Consider the following 19,066-nt stretch of genomic DNA (forward strand, 5'->3'; position numbering starts at 1 on the left):
ATTTTCCTCCTTTAACCTTAAAGCTTATTAGTGTTTTCCGCCAGTCACTCACCTGGCCATTAGAGCCCGTCACTCACCTGGCCATTAGAGCCCGTCACTCACCTGGCCATTAGAGCCCGTCACTCACCTGGCCATTAGAGCCCGTCACTCACCTGGCCATTAGAGCCCGTCACTCACCTGGCCATTAGAGCCCGTCACTCACCTGGCCATTAGAGCCCTAATACAATATAGAGCAGCAGAGCTCAGCTGTGTGTAAATAAACACTCATCTTCGTTCTATATTTTATTTTTTGTCAAGATATATCATTTCTGTACATAACTCATAACAAGAAAATCCTCAGAAAAATATATTGAATACTAACACAACTGAGATCAGGTGAACCGTAGTGAGCACTGAGGTACATGTGGCAGGTGTACCGGAGTGAGCACTGAGGTACATGTGGCAGGTGTACCGGAGTGAGCACTGAGGTACATGTGGCAGGTGTACCGGAGTGAGCACTGAGGTACATGTGGCAGGTGTACCGGAGTGAGCACTGAGGTACATGTGGCAGGTGTACCGGAGTGAGCACTGAGGTACATGTGGCAGGTGTACCGGAGTGAGCACTGAGGTACATGTGGCAGGTGTACCGGAGTGAGCACTGAGGTACATGTGGCAGGTGTACCGTAGTGTGCACTGAGGCACATGTGGCAGGTGTACCGTAGTGAGCACTTAGGTAAAGGCCAGGGATTTTGGCCACCCTCTTGGTTCTTCACACCATATATATATATATATATATATATATATATATATATATATATATATATATATATATATATATATATATATATATATATATATATATATAGTTATTTATTTCATAATTTGGTAAAGTTGTGTTACAGGTTACAAGATACTTGCTAATTACTGTTCAAAACCTCTTCCAGCTCTCAGAAGAAAGAACGCCCACCATACAGCATGAACTTGACCCCTTCGCATCCCGACACTGAAGCACTGCGACAGGAAACAGATGGCTCTTGGATCCCTCATGTACCTAATAGGTCCCTCGCCCAACTCTTGGGATCTTAAGTACATTATTTTCTATAAATACGTGAGAGACACATTTGAGACATTTGTGGTACACTCTTGAGAGACACGCGTGTCAGTTATACAATATTACTCGTCTTAAAAATGTATTCATGTAAGAAGGCTCTTCTTTTGGTGCAAGAGATGTCTAACACGGAACGCCAAGTTTTACACCGGGCGTCGCTGCTGCAGACGAGGTGGACGCCACCAGGAGCTGCTCGCTCCCTGCCCTAGATGGTAACGTGTCTGCAAAACAGTATCTCCTCAGGGTTGAAATAGAAGTACTTATCAAGGCCGTTATTGGTCCTTTCGCATGTTTGGCGAGGCACTGTAATAGGATCGTCTTTCTGTAGCGTCTTCGTCATGTACGTGGAAACCTTCCTGACGAGGTTGTCGATCTCATCCTGGTAGGCAAACTCTGCGAAGACGTGGCATATTGCCTGGATGAGGAGTGAGCCCTTACGAGGGTGCCGATGAGAGAGTTCCCCTGGCGATGTGGAAAATATTGAATACATATCAGAATATCTTTGGAAGCCCTCTTGCGGGACGACTGGCAAGTTGCGAGTGTCTGTTTGGTAAGAGTCGCCATCGCTGGGATCCTGTGTGTGTGTGGAGCTCTCTGCCACTTGAAATGAACTTTGATCTAGGAGAGAGGATAATGAAGAAATTGATGCATTTCTACTCATTTCCTCGATGTTCAGGAAAACGGGACTTTTGGGATTGATGCTGACAATTGTGTCCTCTTCTCTGGTATATTGCTGCGTCTGGAAAACCTTTTGAACCTCATCGTGAATGATTTTCCGGAGTTCAGTCTCTGTGATTATTGGTCTCTTGTCTCTCGTGCTTGACGACTCCGGTATAGTGTTCCGACAAAACTGCAAAATGAATATCTTTGGTTTTCCTAGTAGTATTCTACAATTAATGTTGTCGAAGATCTTGTAAACTTCCATAAGATCCACCTCCTTATTATCTGAAGTGATGAATTTCTTTGGGCCAGAACCATGGCTCATAATGATGACAACACAGGAACACAAGACTGCGTGCTTTTCTTCCTGACTAAAGGCCTTTATTTTCTGCATGAATTTATGTTTTGTGACGTAGCCTGTGACACAGTACGTCTTCTGGCGGTGGCTGTGACCATAACCCATCTGCTGGAAGAGGTTCATCAGGTTCTCGTAATCTTTCTCGGAACCTTTTCGTTCAGGATAAATATCATCTTCAAATTTTGAGATGTTGCATATGAACACGAGGCCCCTGGGAGTCGAGTCATTCTTGTAGGCTCCGTCAGCTTCCCCGTACACCTTGGTGTATTTCACCTGAATATGTGATGAGTTGTTCTTACGACCTCGATGTCGGACTTTCCTCGCGTTCTGAAAGTGATCTGGAGTGTCTGGAACTTCATCGTTATCTAAATAAATAGATACTTCCGTGTTGATTCTCGGGCGGACTGTTTCACTTGAGAGGGATGGGTCCATATTGTCTGGCATCGACGCACTCTTTTGACTTCTCCGCTCGACGCGGGAAAGAAGTCGATTCTTGTCCACAGACTCTTGAAGCAAGTCTTGCCCCTCGCCATTATCCTCAAACAAGGCCTCGGCAGATGTCTCGGTGGTCGCGGAAAACTGTTCACGTGGTTCTTTTTTATCCTCGAAGACCTCATCCTCGTACTCGGGACAACAACATGAGTTGTGTGGGCTTGTGTCAGTCCCTAAGACGCACTCACCTGATACAAGATATGAACTCTCCTTATGTTGCTTTATAAAGTTTTCTGGAGCTTGACTCTCTTCGTGATAACTAGTTACGTTATCTGAAGCGACACTCTCCCTGTTCTTTTCTTCAACAACTATTTCAGCAACTTGACTCTCTTTCTTTTCTTTAACAACTTTTTTAGGAACTTTTCTGGAACTTTTCCTATCTATAGCACGTTTCATAGTAACTTGACTATCTTTGTTCTGATCTTGTTGTCTTATGACATCTTTGGCTTCCAAGGACTTTATCTTCCTCTTCTTCTTCTTCTTGGTTCTGAATGCATTCACCATAATGTTATACATCTCTCTCCAGCCCATTGTCTTTGAAATGAGGGACTTGCTGGTTCAAAGCGCAGAACTGGCTCCACTTCGAGGCGCAGAACTTAGTGGACTTCGAGGCACTGAACTTGCTGAGCTTATAGGCACGTAACCTGATGGGCTTCAATGACTAGAACTTTGCTTCGACTGCTAAAAGGCTCTATTTCGATGCGAAACACCTCACTCCCGGACCTGTAAGAAGGAGATGAACTTCGTAAGTTAATGGATACTATACTGTATAGTGCATTACCGTATAACTGAACACCACATCCTTCACAGGACTCAACACCACTCTCACTACACCAGATGTATAGCTCTTTATAAATAAACATTTCTTTAGCGACTTCAAAAATAGAAGAGAACTGTATTGACTAAGTTTTAATGGTAAAAGTTAATGCAGTTGTATTTTCAGCTGTTTCTTTTTTTGTAATGAAGTACGCAATGAATGAACGAGATGACTCAGGTGGAAGCTGGAAATACAAAATGGTTCGAATAAATACAAGAACATACTCATACCCATAACGGGTGGTGCGTGCGCTCTCTCACTCACGTTCACACACTCACACATTGCGTGAGGGTGGGAATCTATCCATCTGTGGTTTTTCCCTCACACACCCACCTGAACACACTATAATATTTACACCAGAGATAAGTGTAGCACCTCCACCCGCCTTCCCCCCCTTAGTTTCCCCCCCCCCCCTTCCCACAAGACACCTCAACTCCCAGCCCCCTCTATCACCCCCAAGCACCTCCATCCCCCCCCCTCTATCACCCACAGGCACCACCATCCCCCCCCCCTCCTGTCGTCCAGGCCACATACTTGGGAGACGAACACCTCACATAAGTTACAAGCAATCTAATCAAAGACGACACTTCGTGTGTTTATGTATGTATGTATGTATGTGTGAGTTTGGTGTGTATGTGTTCACGTATGTGTTTGAACATGTGCCCGGCAAGTTACCGCAAGGTCACACAACCATAGGTATTTTTGGACACGCAAATTCTGGTCCTGGTTATCTTATCGGGCTGCTGGCGAGGTTATCGTTATCACCCACGCGAGAGCCACACCACTGCCACGGGTCAGTGTAGGCCTATCACCTGCCCCAGGGTTGTTAGGTCCGGAACACCTGCCTACTGACCAACCAGCAAGTTTATTTTTGCACTGAAAATAGTCCAGGGCTAATGTAAACAACTCCTCCCCCCCCCCCGTCCCATCCCAAATCTTTATCCTGACCCCCTTCCCATTGCTATATAGTCATAATTGGTAGGTGCTTTCTCCTGATAGTTTCCTTCCTTCTCGGTATACTGTATATACATCGAGATAACTGTATGCCTCTCGGTGTACATATATATATATATATATATATATATATATATATATATATATATATATATATATATATATATATATATATATATATATATATATATATTATACTGTATACAAAAATATAGGATTATTTTTGAACGATTAAAGTTTGTTAAAGATATTACTGTAAAACTGCATAAACAAATAGAGTTGTGATGATTTTGAGTGCGGGGGGGGGGTTAATACAACGAGAAAATAGCAATTCTAAGCCAATTTTTTCCTAACAAAGTAATACAGAAAAAAAATCAGCCCATCCTCCTAAAATGAAAGTACTTATAGTAACAGTGTGGTGGAAAGTACCAATATGTTGAGATGGTGCACCAGAAAGTTGACTTTTGTTTTATTGAATTTGGACAAACCAGAAACTTTTTTTTAACTGCAATATAAAAATAAAACCTAACCTTACCCCTCCTCGCAATCCTAGGCCTAACACATGCTATCTAAGGTCTAATATAATTAATATTTATATATATATATATATATATATATATATATATATATATATATATATATATATATATTATATAGTCCTATGTATCCTATATTTGATAGGATTGCTAAAAAATGTGCTATACTAGGCCTATGAATATTTCTTTTAATTTTATTTTTATTGTTTGGGGAGACTTTTAAAAAGCATAGTGCAAAAAGTTGTTTACTCTGGCTCCTTTACTACATATTGCTATGATCAACCACATATTTATAAAAAGTATTGTCATTTAAGGAGGATGGGTTGGATTTATGGTACATCATATTTTATGTTGAGGAATTTCACGTCAAAATACGATGCATTGTTCGAAAAGACTATAGTTAATCTGCTTCTACTCACAGTCATTATAGTTCTTATTGTCTCTCAACACTTTTAGTCAGAGACCCTTTTGTTATCACAAATAATTACAAAATCATCAGATAATCCATGAATAGGCTACGTCAGGATAATGGGTGGTGGCTAGGTGATGCAGAAAGCGTCCATGCTGCGTCACCTAGCCCTCCATAGAGGGTTTTGTGGCCACTGAGAGTTTAAATAAGTTTTCATATCATGGCCACTTTGTCTCCTGTGACCTCGGACGGTCGTAGGCGTAACTTTACCTATGGTAAAGTTGCCCCGCATGGTCCTACATCAAGGGATAGTATCCCCATGTGGCACGGACTTACATACAAGTATCATGGGATGGTATTGACAGCATAATGGGTAAGAATAACTAGCATACACAGAGAAATCACACTAATGTGATGTAATATCAATGAAATAGAAAATAAAAAAAGAGAAAGTCTACTGGAGTTCCGAGATGACTGGAACCTGATACCGGTAGTTTGTGGCTGGCGTCAGCGGCTGGGAGTCTCTGTCGCGGGTTCCAGTCACCGCATAGCTCTAGTTGACTTCCTCAACAACTAGCATGATAACAAGGATGATGGAGCAACAGACACAGCAGGAAGACCTTCCCTGGATGAGGCTTTCCTCTGGCGAGTCTCGCCAGGTCATGATGAGAAAGATAGCAACCATTATGAAGAGAAAATTCACAGGAGCTGGGATGAGGGTTCGAACCTATGCGCTTGGTGTTCCCAAATGTGCGCTCTAAAATCTCCTGTGGATTTTCTCATTGATATTTGACGATAGTGTGATTTGTCTGTGTATAGTAACCATTAGGCTTCTCGCAGCTGCTCCCACACTTATCACTTACATGTAGTATTATGAATGGCTTCCTCACTACTCTCTAGCACGAAATACAACTATCAATTAAGTGGTTCACAGTTACTAATTAAGATTTCATCACACGGCAATTAAATACGCATATCTTATGTGCAGAGTACAGCACCAGGCAAGGTTGCCGAGATAAGAGATAACACAGTAGAAGGCGATATAACAGAAAACAGGAACTGCTTTTTCACCCACAGGGTTATAAACCCTAAACCCACGGAACCGCCTACCCGCCGTAGTCGTAAATGCCAATTTCTTTTCTTCTCTTTTTAACGAAAGATCCAAATAGATAAAATCATCAGGACAAATGGGGGTGGTACCTTTGACAACCCACCGGCTTCCTGTCCTCGTCGAAGCCACTAGAGAGATAGTGGCCCTCAGGTAAAAAATAATTATTACAAAACAATAATAATATTTAGATAATTAACATTAATTGGAAATTTGTTAAAAAAATTACGTAAATGGTTGCAACACTATAGGAAAATAGCAGATTATTCGTGTAATGAATAGTAATAGAATAATTAGAAAGTATTGCTGCAAAATATTGTTGGAACCGTTGAGGTACGAACAGGTGTCGGTGGTTACGAAGAGACGCTAGTGCACACTGGGTGGCGGGCGAGGTTTGTATAGCGTCCTGTCGTCAGTGGGGTAAAGTGGGGTTTATGGCTACATAGTGTGGTATTTGGCGCGTGTTTTATAGAGAGTGGTGTTCTAGTGGTTTATCCCAGTGTGTAGGGGTTGTATCTAACTCTGAAAGTGATACAAATAACTCTTGTGTTCCACACACCGCTAAACCCATTCAAACCCCCCAGCTCGCTCCACCATTACAAGAAGTTACACCCACTACACCCCACACCACACATCACCCCACACCACACATCACCCACTACACCCCCACCACACAGAAAGATGGGTGGCGTGGGGCGGCTTAGCTAGCTAGGACAGTGGCTGGGCGGACACATGGAATCACATCACGGCTATGTACACAGAGAAGTGTACACCCAGTTTACAGTAGATGTAGACCATGTTCAGTATACCTACTGCTTGTAAGGTCTTATAGCGATCCTTCCACGGTTGATAAGCCTGAACCCAAAGACCGGGGAGGTCTTATTCACGCCTTCACAGGCTGGTGTTTAGGTTGTACTAAATGTAGCGACTTGGGGCTTAGGCTCCCAATGTCGCCACCCACTCTCATCTCCCTGCTAGTAGCTTTACTAGCTACTAGATTTACTAGATTACTGTTTCCGTAGTAATAGTAGTGGCAGTAGCAGTAGTTGAAGGAGATGAAATAGTAGTAAACGAAACAGTATATCAGTATTATTTGAATAATTAGTCCCCCATTTTCTTTGATTTGGCAAATGCATTCGACCGCTGGGTACTGTTGGCCAGTAACGACCACCAGGTAACACTGGCCAGTAACGACCACCAGGTAACACTGGCCAGTAACGACTACCAGGTAGCACTGGTCACTAACGACCACCAGGTAACACTGGCCAGTAACGACCACCAGGTAACACTAGCCAGTAACGACCACCAGGTAACACTGGCCAGTAACGACTACCAGGTAGCACTGGCCAGTAACGACCACCAGGTAACACTGGCCAGTAACGACCACCAGGTAACACTGGCCAGTAACGACCACCAGGTAGCACTGGTCACTAACGACCACCAGGTAACACTGGCCAGTAACGACCACCAGGTAACACTGGCCAGTAACGACCACCAGGTAACACTGGCCAGTAACGACCACCAGGTAACACTAGCCAGTAACGACCACCAGGTAACACTGGCCAGTAACGACCACCAGGTAACACTAGCCAGTAACGACCACCAGGTAGCACTGGTCACTGACGACCACCAGGTAGCACTGGCCAGTAACGACCACCAGGTAGCACTGGTCACTAACGACCACCAGGTAACACTAGCCAGTAACGACCACCAGGTAACACTAGCCAGTAACGACCACCAGGTAGCACTGGCCAGTAACGACCACCAGGTAGCACTGGTCACTAACGACCACCAGGTAACACTAGCCAGTAACGACCACCAGGTAGCACTGGCCAGTAACGACCACCGGGTAGCACTGGCCAGTAACGACCACCAGGTAGCACTGGTCACTAACGACCACCAGGTAACACTAGCCAGTAACGACCACCAGGTAACACTAGCCAGTAACGACCACCAGGTAACACTAGCCAGTAACGACCACCAGGTAGCACTGGCCAGTAACGACCACCGGGTAGCACTAATCAAGACCGACCGTCGTGTAAGATCATAACGTCAAACTTTACAACAAAATAAAGTTACTTGTCGCGGCCCACTCTTAACACGACAACCTTCCCTCACCCCATGGAAAGGTCCCTGAAAGTCTATATCATCATGGTGCTGAACCGGTGAGTCGGTGTGAGAGAGCGGGAGTATGTGGCATGTCGCCCACATACCTCTACGCATGCGGCGGGTACCTGGACGCATGCGGGTATCGTAGCGCTATTAAAGCACCGTTGTAAGCCTCTCGTCACAGTTACACACAACACTTGAGCTATATAGACATATTTGATCGTCCACAGTGTTCAAGAACTCACTGTCCAGCGTCGGTAGATGTAATAACAGGGAGGTGGTGGCCCCAGGCGCCCAGGGCTAGGAGGTAGTGCGGACAGGTTATCCTGAAGCCTAGCCTCTACTGAATGCTGCCCGCCACTGCGCCCGGACATTTCTCTTTATCAGTACGTCTATCTGTGTTTCGTAATGCGCCCTGTACGATGTAACACGTGTAGCCAGCCACCTGCTGTACTACCCCGAGTACACTTGGCTACATTCTCGAATCACAGCCGGGGGATTCCGGGTTCGATCCCCGGGCGGGAGACAAATGGTTGGGCACGTTTCATTTCACCTGATGTCGTTGTTCACCTAGCAATTAAAAGGTACCCGGGAGTTAGGCAACTGCTGTGCGGTTGCATCCTAGGAAGGGTTATCTTGAGATGATTTCGGGACTTAGTGTCCCCGCGGCCCGGTCCTCGACCAGGCCTCTTTTGTTACACCCCCCCCCCTCCCTTAGGAAGCAGCCCGTAGCAGCTGTCTAACTCCCAGGTACCTATTTACTGTTAGGTAACAGGGTGAAAGAAACATTTTGCCCATTTGTCTCTGCCTCCACCGGGGATCGAACCCGGAACCTCAGGACTACGAATCCGAAGCGCTGTCCGCCCAGCTGTCAGGGTCAGCAGAAACCTGTACGCAACCTTGATACAATTTGTATATTATATCAAGGTCACCTCGGGGGGCCTTGATGCAAGCCTAAAACATATATATATTACACAGGCTTCCTGTCCCTGACAAAACGAATTAATAATTACCGTTATCAGGTTAGTAGTTGAGCCCCAGCGTGTGGAGCTTTACACCTGGTCAACACTGAGGGTATTGGCTCAGAGGTGAGGGCTGTGGTACGCCTGGCTGTGGTACGCCTGGCTGTGGTACGCCTGGCTGTGGTACGCCTGGCTGACGAGCAACACGAAGTCTTCGAAGACTCATCGCCTGGAACACGAAGTCTTCGAAGACTCATCGCCTGGAACACGAAGTCTTCGAAGACTCATCGCCTGCAACACGAAGTCTCCGAAGACTCATCGCCTGCAACACGAAGTCTCTGAAGACTCATCACCTGGAACACGAAGTCTCCAAAGACTCATCGCCTGCAACACGAAGTCTCCGAAGACTCATCGCCTGCAACACGAAGTCTCCGAAGACTCATCGCCTGCAACACGAAGTCTCCGAAGACTCATCGCCTGCAACACGAAGTCTCCGAAGACTCATCACCTGCAACACGAAGTCTCCGAAGACTCATCGCCTGCAACACGAAGTCTCCGAAGACTCATCGCCTGGAACACGAAGTCTTCGAAGACTCATCGCCTGGAACACGAAGTCTTTGAAGACTCATCGCCTGGAACACGAAGTCTTCGAAGACTCATTGCCTGCAACACGAAGTCTCCGAAGACTCATCGCCTGCAACACGAAGTCTCCGAAGACTCATCACCTGGAACACGAAGTCTTCGAAGACTCATCGCCTGGAACACGAAGTCTTCGAAGACTCATCTCCTGGAACACGAAGTCTTCGAAGACTCATCGCCTGCAACACGAAGTCTTCGAAGACTCATCGCCTGGAACACGAAGTCTTCGAAGACTCATTGCCTGCAACACGAAGTCTTCGAAGACTCATCGCCCGCATCACGAACTCTTTTTTTTTTTTTGGCCACATTCTTTAAAGTGTACAGGACTGCTTTTGTGTTGGACTTCCTGCCCATCAACCTGTGAAGGATGTTTTAAGGCCAACGTAATAGCTTACTGTGCAACCAGCAAATATCTAATTCCTTAACATTGTTCAGGACTGAAGTAAACTCTCAGTGCATATACACCTGGAAGGGGGATTCGCCTCACGGTGCACATATTCCTTGCGGTTTTCAGGACTTGATGTTAAATGACCTTGGTGTTTTTTTAGGCCCTGGGCTTGGTATAGGGAGTGGTGTGTGAGGTGAGGGAGTGGTGTGTGAGGTGAGGGAGTGGTGTGTGAGGTGAGGGAGTGGTGCGTGAGGTGAGGGAGTAGTGTGTGAGGTGAGGGAGTGGTGCGTGAGGTGAGGGAGTGGTGCGTGAGGTGAGGGAGTAGTGTGTGAGGTGAGGGAGTGGTGTGTGAGGTAAGGGAGTGGTGTGTGAGGTGAGGGAGTGGTGTGTGAGGTGAGGGAGTGGTGTGTGAGATGAGGGAGTGGTGTGTGAGGTGAGGGAGTGGTGTGTGAGGTGAGGGAGTGGTGCGTGAGGTGAGGGAGTGGTGTGTGAGGTGAGGGAGTGGTGTGTGAGGTGAGGGAGTGGTGCGTGAGGTGAGGGAGTGGTGTGCGAGGTGAGGGAGTGGTGCGTGAGGTGAGGGAGTGGTGTGTGAGGTGAGGGAGTGGTGTGTGAGGTGAGGGAGTGGTGCGTGAGGTGAGGGAGTAGTGTGTGAGGTGAGGGAGTGGTGTGTGAGGTAAGGGAGTGGTGTGTGAGGTGAGGGAGTGGTGTGTGAGGTGAGGGAGTGGTGTGTGAGGTGAGGGAGTGGTGTGTGAGGGCACAGGGCGAAGCGTTGACACCCTACACTGTCATGTGACGTCACTCCAGGCACCAGGAGGTGCCTAATCAACATCAGTTAAAACGGGTGTAATACAAGTCTTTCAGTTATATAACTTGGCCCTGAGTTAAGCCCCGTTGAGTGCATGGATCAGAGTGAGCGCACTATCACCTGCGATAAGGCAGTTGATAAGAGCCCAGGAACACCGGTGATTCACTCTGAGAAACAGAGCTTAAACCCATTTAATATTACCCAACGAGCTTTAAATCATTACCCCCCCACCCCAGATGGTGGTAATTACCCCCTACTGGTGGTACAGTATTATCCCATGATAGTAGGAGTTTATTTTTGGGGAAGCCCAAAATGTCCTCCCAGGCAGTGATATGGTAATCGTCAATATCAGATTAGCCTACAATTATCTGTGAATATTCTGTGACACACACACGGCGCTATGAAGACTTCCGGGCATGACGACTTTTATTGTACTGTTACTTACCGTTACCTGTGGCAGGTGGCTACCGTTATCTGTGGCAGGTGGCTACCGTTATCTGTGGCGTGTGGCTACCGTTATCTGTGGCAGGTGGCTACCGTTACCTGTGGCAGGTGGCTACCGTTATCTGTGGCAGGTGACTACCGTTACCTGTAGCAGGTGGCTACCGTTACCTGTAGCAAGTGGCTACCGTTACCTGTGGCAGGTGGCTACCGTTACCTGTAGCAGGTGGCTACCGTTACCTGTAGCAAGTGGCTACCGTTACCTGTAGCAGGTGGCTACAAGGGACGAATGTCCCAACATTACGCACCCCGATGTGTCAACTCCGTGACCAAGAACTCTGTCGTAACCTCTCACACCCTACATTATGGAGTATCCAGTCATTACACACCACCAGACCTTGCTATATTACAAGGTGTCTAGGTCCTTGTAATTACTCTATCTTCTCTGGTGTTCTACAGGATATCCTCATACTACATTCAAAGTTTGCAAGCTCGGGCTACTGATTACATCACCCTGTATGGCTAACCCTCCACCGCGATGGGAATATCTTATCATTTCCAAACTAGGTTTTGACACACTACAATTAGCTACCCAATAGCCTCGGGTAGCTAATTGAAAAGAAATGAGCCTAAATATTGCCCATTAAAAGAAAGGGAAAGGACACTACTAGGCTACAGGACCTATTACAGTTGCATCAAATGTTTCAGTTTGAAATCCTCCGTGTGGTGTTTTCCTCACCATGTCACTCCTAATGACGTGATTTACTGCACGTTCTCAAATTTTTTGTTGTCCTGATAACTGAGGTTATCTTTACTTCATGTTTGGTAGCGTTATTGTGGTCGGGCGGACCGGAGAGCTGTATAGCCTTACCAGCGACTCAGGCGCGGTCTTGCTCTACTTACTGGCTTAGTAAATGTACCACTCGGGGAGTGAGGTTAGTGTAACTCTCCACACGTCCACACGCTGTGGTAGTCGTCCACACGCTGTGGTAGTCGTCCACACACTGTGGTAGTCGTCCACACACTGTGGTAGTCGTCCACACACTGTGGTAGTCTTGGTAGTAATAACCCCACATAAGGTACTAATCTCCCGAATACCTATTAAATGCTAAATAACCCGAGGCATTAGGTGAAAGGAAACATGGCAATGTCTTGGGGTACTTGGTAGGATCTGAGAAGGGTCAATGCACTTCAGAAATCATCCTGGTGCTGCCGTCGGCAGTAACATCATCAATAAGCTAAGTCCTTGTGGTGTAGTGGTTAAGACATTCGCCTGGTATTTCGCGAGCGCTTTGTCCTGGGTTCGTATCCTGGCCGGGAAGGATTTGATGGGCGTCTATCCTTAACTGTAGCCTGTTTACCCAACAGTTAAATGAATACCTGGTTGTTTAACTATTTGGCGGATCGAATTCCGGGGAACATAGGATTAAGGGCCTGCCCGAAACGCTATGCGTGCCAGTGGCTGTACAGGAATGTACGAACTTTTGTAGTTATAAATAAAAAATATAGACAAGTGTAAGGCACTATAGAACCTCCACCATGCTTCGTAGATGAGGTGGTAAGCTTTACAGCATGAGTAGTTCCTCTCTTTCTCCACACTTTTCCATCTCCCACCACTGGTACAGGTTAATCTTCGTCTCATCTGTCCATAAGGATTTGTTCTACATCCTGAAGAGTGTTCTTTATCTGTTCAACAGGCTCCCTGTCCCCAGACAAAACGAATTATTATTACTACAAGAATATATCAATATATTTAGGGGCTCTATGTTTTCTACAAAAGTTTCTCTACATAGAGAAACTATTTCTCGAGCATGATACATATTTTTATATTATTGATTATGCTGTACAAGCTCCTGGTAGATTATTAAATACTTATTAAACCAAAAAGGTCTTCTTGACTAATGAAAATGTGTAGAAAATTGCTGATGGTAAATTACAAAAAATGAAAACGCCTTTATATAGATTTGTATAGTCAGTCCTTAACATTTTCTTTAAATTCATAATATAAACCATTTTCTTTAAAAAGATTTTAAGCATTAACTAAACTTTTTTAATGTTCGTGTCGTCTCGATGATTACAAGTGAATTTATTTATTTAATAATAATAATAATAATTTATTTAGGAACAGTACGTACATAGTTGCAGCGTTACAGTACAAACATTCTGTTAGATTTAAAGATAGAGGTAGTACATACAATACCTAAAGCCACTAGTACGCATAGCGTTTCGGGCAAAGCATATATATATACAGTATATGCAAGAAGGTACATTGGATTTATCAGAGTACATAACATTGAAGTTTTTACATTCTTGCAAAGCCACTAACACGCATAGCGTTTCGGGCAGGTCCTTAATCTAACAGATAATTTTAAGTAGGTAATTTGTAGTAAAATATGAAGAATGTTGTGTTGATTTAAGGGCGACGACGATCGTGGGATCGGATGTGCCCAATATGAAGAATATTAAGATACATTGTAGGAAAATTTGAAAAAAATAATAGGTACATTGTAAGAAAATTTGAGAATTATCAATAGGCATATTGTAGCATAATTTGAGGATTATTAATAGGTACATTGTAGTAAAATTTACGGTCAACATAACAACCATAATATAAGTTGATAGCATTGATTACAATGGTGAAGATGCCTGTCTCAGGCATATATAATGGGGGAGTGGGTAGCACAAATTACAGTGCGAGCTTGAATGATTTTCCATTGTCGTGAACAGAAAGCCTGTCAAGTTTATCGAGGTCCTCCCAGTTCCAACGAGTGCACTATCCCAAGCGACACAGTTAAGTAAGTCAACAGTTGCTTAACTCTCGGGTACTTAGCAGTAAATAAGTATATATGACATGTATAAAGGAGCGGAGTGCATGTAAAACATGGATAAATGGACGTATTTCAACCAGATTCCATATTATATTTTGACTGAGATGGAGGAATTTCTTAAATCCAATTTTTATGAATGCTTTTTCGTATGTGATGTTGGCAGTGTATGCTGGAGCTGCCCTTCACACTCCTGAGAAATACTAAACCGAGCTGTTATGCTTTCAACGTGTCTTCCGCTTCCTGGGTGACTATTCTGGTAGCAGCATTAGCGACAAGGCGCCGAAGTGATTTAACTACGGCAATGGGCCAGATTGACTTTATACATGTGGACCGTCATTGTAACGTCTGCCCCGAGAACATTGTCAGGTGGGGAGTTGGGACTTTCATTTGTCAGATGAAAATACAGGTGTCCAAAGGCCAGCTCGATGTGGCCAGAAACCTCGCGTAGCGCAAAAGGGCAAATGCTGGTTTGATCCTAATTTTCAGTACGAATACGGACTGCAAAAGCAAGGCTTTGGTGAGCCCGTCATACTTACCTGGCACAGGAGATGTGCGTATGCTGCTTATTTGTGACGTGTATGTCACCCCTTGTATACCTCTATCGTGGGAATTTCATCCACTTGGACCGTCGGGGGGGAGAGAGCAAACCCCCGACCTATATGAATATTTAGAATATCAAACATGAAATACTAATGAAAGCAATGATCACTGTAATTTATTTGTATAAAAGGTAATGGCAATGTATGGTGTAGACAGATGAAGAACGTGAGGGAGGGAGAGAATTATCAAAGGAAAGCGCCAAACCATACGACTTGGAACAGATGAAGAGCGCGAGACAGAGGAAGACTAATAAAAGGAGTTACCAGAAAATCTGAAAAATCGTAGAGAGAATAGCATGGAAAAAGTGACTCCCAGGAAAATTAACAAGATATGATAGGCTGCATAATTAATAAACACACATCTTTAATTTTCAGACGTGTAGACTAGGTGTCTAATTTTAAGTCGCGTTAAGAAAAAGAGAGAAAATGGAGACATCGCATTAAAACACTCTTGAAACTTAAAACTGACTTGTAGGACAGGGGATAGAAGCCAACGCAACTCTAGGCGCGTGCATATAATTCAAATTCAAATTTAAAGACTTCATAAATATTTGTAGAATTATAGTTGTGTTAATTTTCCAAAATTTCCCTAAAAAACATAATAAAGTGTACAAAATATAATAAAAAGGGGGTGATAGGAAAAGCGAATACTCATACGTATTTAGAGTCAAACGACGTTTTCCTCTGAATACTCTAAATTCTCTTCTCCGAGGCTATGGGTCCCTACAATTGCACCACCAGAGGTGGTACCCCTTTGTAACATAACATTTAATATCTGTAATTATAAAGTGTATACTCAAGATTTCGATATAAATTTAGAAGCTACATTTATATGTAATTAAAGTCATTACAGTTGTCAAATTCAGAATCATAACCTTTGTTCATAATATCTTGTACAAATCACTACAATAACGGCTGAACTATCAGGTGAACATCACTCTAAATCAACCTTTACATTTTTTTGTATAAAGTGAGCAATATTTAGATTACAATTTGAAAACTGATATATATATTTTGGAAAAATAAAGTGTTTTTTACCATCGAGCGACGAGACCGATATTGTCACGTTTTACACCACAAAAGAAGGATGATGAGCCAATTCAACGAACTAATATAAACTAATACATCACTCATTCCACGTGTTACATAAAAAATTGCACACCCTCAGGATTCTACATCAACAGCTTCTAGGGCTATCCTGCATCAGAATCACTCCCGATGTACAGTTGATGCAACGTATATCTGACTTCACTAAGACTCAAAATTGCTGTCAGTAATCCATTTGTGACAATATAGTTCCGTCACAACTACAGATATCCAGCTGGGTATCTCCCAGCTTTCTCTGCAGACAACTTGTTTTATTTTGTCCCGCATACCCACCATACCATTATATACATCACTCATTCTTAAGTTGTACTTTAAAGGAAGCTTTCTGCCTAGTAAGTTTAGTTTGGGTTAAGTGTGAAACTAATCCTGTGAGTTAAAGGCAACTACTGCACATTTTGCAGGAGATTAAGCTATAACATTAATCTGCACATCTGCACATTAAGCTATAAACTACATTACACCTTTCACATATTTCTATCAATGTTTCCATGGCACCTTTGGTCGGTTAGAGTATAATTAGCATAACAGAAAACATTGGTCTTAATATTGTCTATACAACAGCCAGCTCGACTGGTTTTTATTATCTCTTTCAACAATGGATCAATATATATATATATATATATATATATATATATATATATATATATATATATATATATATATATATATATATATATATATATATATATATATATATATATATATATATATATATATATATATATATATATATATATATATATATATATATATATATATGGGTAGCACATAGCAAATAATACAGGACTAAACGCAGCACCAGGTTTGAGCCCAATGTAAGGTAATTATGAGGAGACAGTACTAAGCCAGTATGACTATATAACACTTGGAAAATTAATTGGATTGGGTAAAAAAAAAAGTGTCCAGCCACAAGTGGATCATCAAAAAAATTACTTTCTCTCCACCGACCAGTTAAAGAGGTTAAACACAAACCCACATTACAAGGCAAAGTGAAGGATTGTAAATAAGTGGTGTGGATTAGATAAGGACGTTGTTGTTACGGCGATTCAATACGTAGATTTAAATATAAATATGATAAGAAAACGGAGTATAATAAAGAGTACACCTCCCTCGTCTCCTCCCACACACATCAACCAAACATGGGTGATACACACACGCTACACCTTCACACTGTGTTAGATGAGGCGCCTATTTGCATACACCATATCGTCATGTTAATACATAATAATCTTTGTGTCCGACATAAATTAGCTTATATGCATCATTTTGTTTGTTTATAGGAATTGCTATATATAGATACATGCCCAATTCTGTATGGAATTTGTTTTAACTGCCTTAACTTACAATCAACGTAACCAAGCTTAGCATATCATAAACTAATGCTCTGCTGCTAAACTGTCAAAGAAATATAATAGTAGGTTAATGTAATATACGCGACGGCATCACCATTTGGTAAACATATATTAGCTTATAGCGTTGAGCTTTATATCAGTCAATATCTGAATGATTAGAAAGGCCAGCAGTGCATAGTATATGCACCGAAACCTGAATACATCATTCGATGTAAATATTCCTTGGTAAACGTTTACAATTCGAAGTATGAACAGAAAAACCGAGGCTGGAGTACAACAATACTCTTTGAGCGTACGAACGTGACGTGTGGCTCGAGCGCAATGATACCAAATTCGCTAGTGGGAGTTTCAGCGGGGGATTTTCAAATACTCAGACGTCAATTTTGCTAAATTTGACTGATAAATGATTTTTCGTATGCCCTATTCTATGAATAATATTATTTATTTATTAATCATACGATTACCTAGCTCTTTACTTTGTTTTAAGAAGTTAATGGACTAAATTCCTGATATAATTTTGCAGAATTAGAAGGGAGAGAGAATGTGCAAGTGGTGGCAACAATGTCAACTGGCCACCGCCACGGGTGTAAACAGTCAGTGCAGGTGTGTGAGTGTCCGTGGAAGGTTGTACTTCACGCTCCCTATAAGTTAGGTACGTTTCCCTCCTCTAGAAATATTATACCTTTCAAGATTAATGTATTGTGATTTCTAGACACCTTATCGACCATAAATTCATACTGAAAGACAGTTGCCAGAACATGTTAGAAAAAAGAGCAAATCTGTGGAATCTAACGGTGAAGGGGTAGTTAGTACTCCAAAACTTTGATTGTTTTTGTTTGTTGTGATGGAAACTTGAGGCAGTGAGTGTGATGAGTAGGGTGGTAAGTCTGCCGCAGGGTGAGAATTGCTCACCAGAGAGAGAGAGAGAGAGAAAGAGAAGTGTATGACTGTGGTGGAGGGTGAGAGGAGGGGCGATGAGGCAATAACGAGGAAGGCGGTGCTGTGGTGGCCAGCCATGAGTCACTCATGACACTTGCTGTCTCACAGCATGAGGCTTGTTACCCACCAGGCTAAGTGTGAGGCCGCGTGAGGGGCCTCACAAAGGCTGGCTCAGTATGGGAAATGTCTGATTTCAACCTCAACCGGTGGAGGGTTAAATGACTTAGTAGGTGGAGTTGATTATTTACCCCCATGTTCCTATCATGAGCCCCGCCTCACACTGTTCCTGCAGCTCACATGAGGACATATATCAGAGGTTGGCAATTAATATGGTTATGAAGCTGTCAGATCAGTTTAACATGCCACTTGAGGGGGGGACTTGACCTACTTGTATAAATTTAATATGCTTATATTTGAGTAACAAATCTGATATTTTTGTTTAGAACGAATTATTTAATGGTATGTATGATATATAT

General features: G+C 43.3%; 2 protein-coding genes across 2 annotated transcripts in view; one reads left to right on the plus strand and one right to left on the minus strand.

The window, feature by feature from the left end:
• Positions 1–267: 267 nt before the first annotated feature.
• LOC123763565 (caspase Dronc) lies at positions 268–8,902 on the minus strand. Its single transcript, XM_045750722.2, has 2 exons — positions 8,776–8,902; positions 268–3,320 (listed from the first exon to the last, which is right to left on the minus strand). The coding sequence occupies exon 2, from the start codon at positions 3,126–3,128 to the stop codon at positions 1,293–1,295; it is 1,836 nt and encodes a 611-aa protein (XP_045606678.1). The 5' UTR covers positions 3,129–3,320; positions 8,776–8,902; the 3' UTR covers positions 268–1,292.
• A 9,284-nt stretch (positions 8,903–18,186) lies between these two features.
• LOC123763567 (uncharacterized) overlaps positions 18,187–19,066 on the plus strand; it is a 243,524-nt gene continuing 242,644 nt past the window's right edge. The window contains exon 1 of the mRNA XM_045750725.2: positions 18,187–18,303. The gene's annotated coding sequence lies outside the window, so the exon portion shown is untranslated. The remainder of the gene's footprint in view (positions 18,304–19,066) is intronic.

This window comes from Procambarus clarkii, chromosome 52 (genome assembly GCF_040958095.1).
Source record: "Procambarus clarkii isolate CNS0578487 chromosome 52, FALCON_Pclarkii_2.0, whole genome shotgun sequence".
In the NCBI taxonomy this organism is placed as follows: domain Eukaryota; kingdom Metazoa; phylum Arthropoda; class Malacostraca; order Decapoda; family Cambaridae; genus Procambarus; species Procambarus clarkii.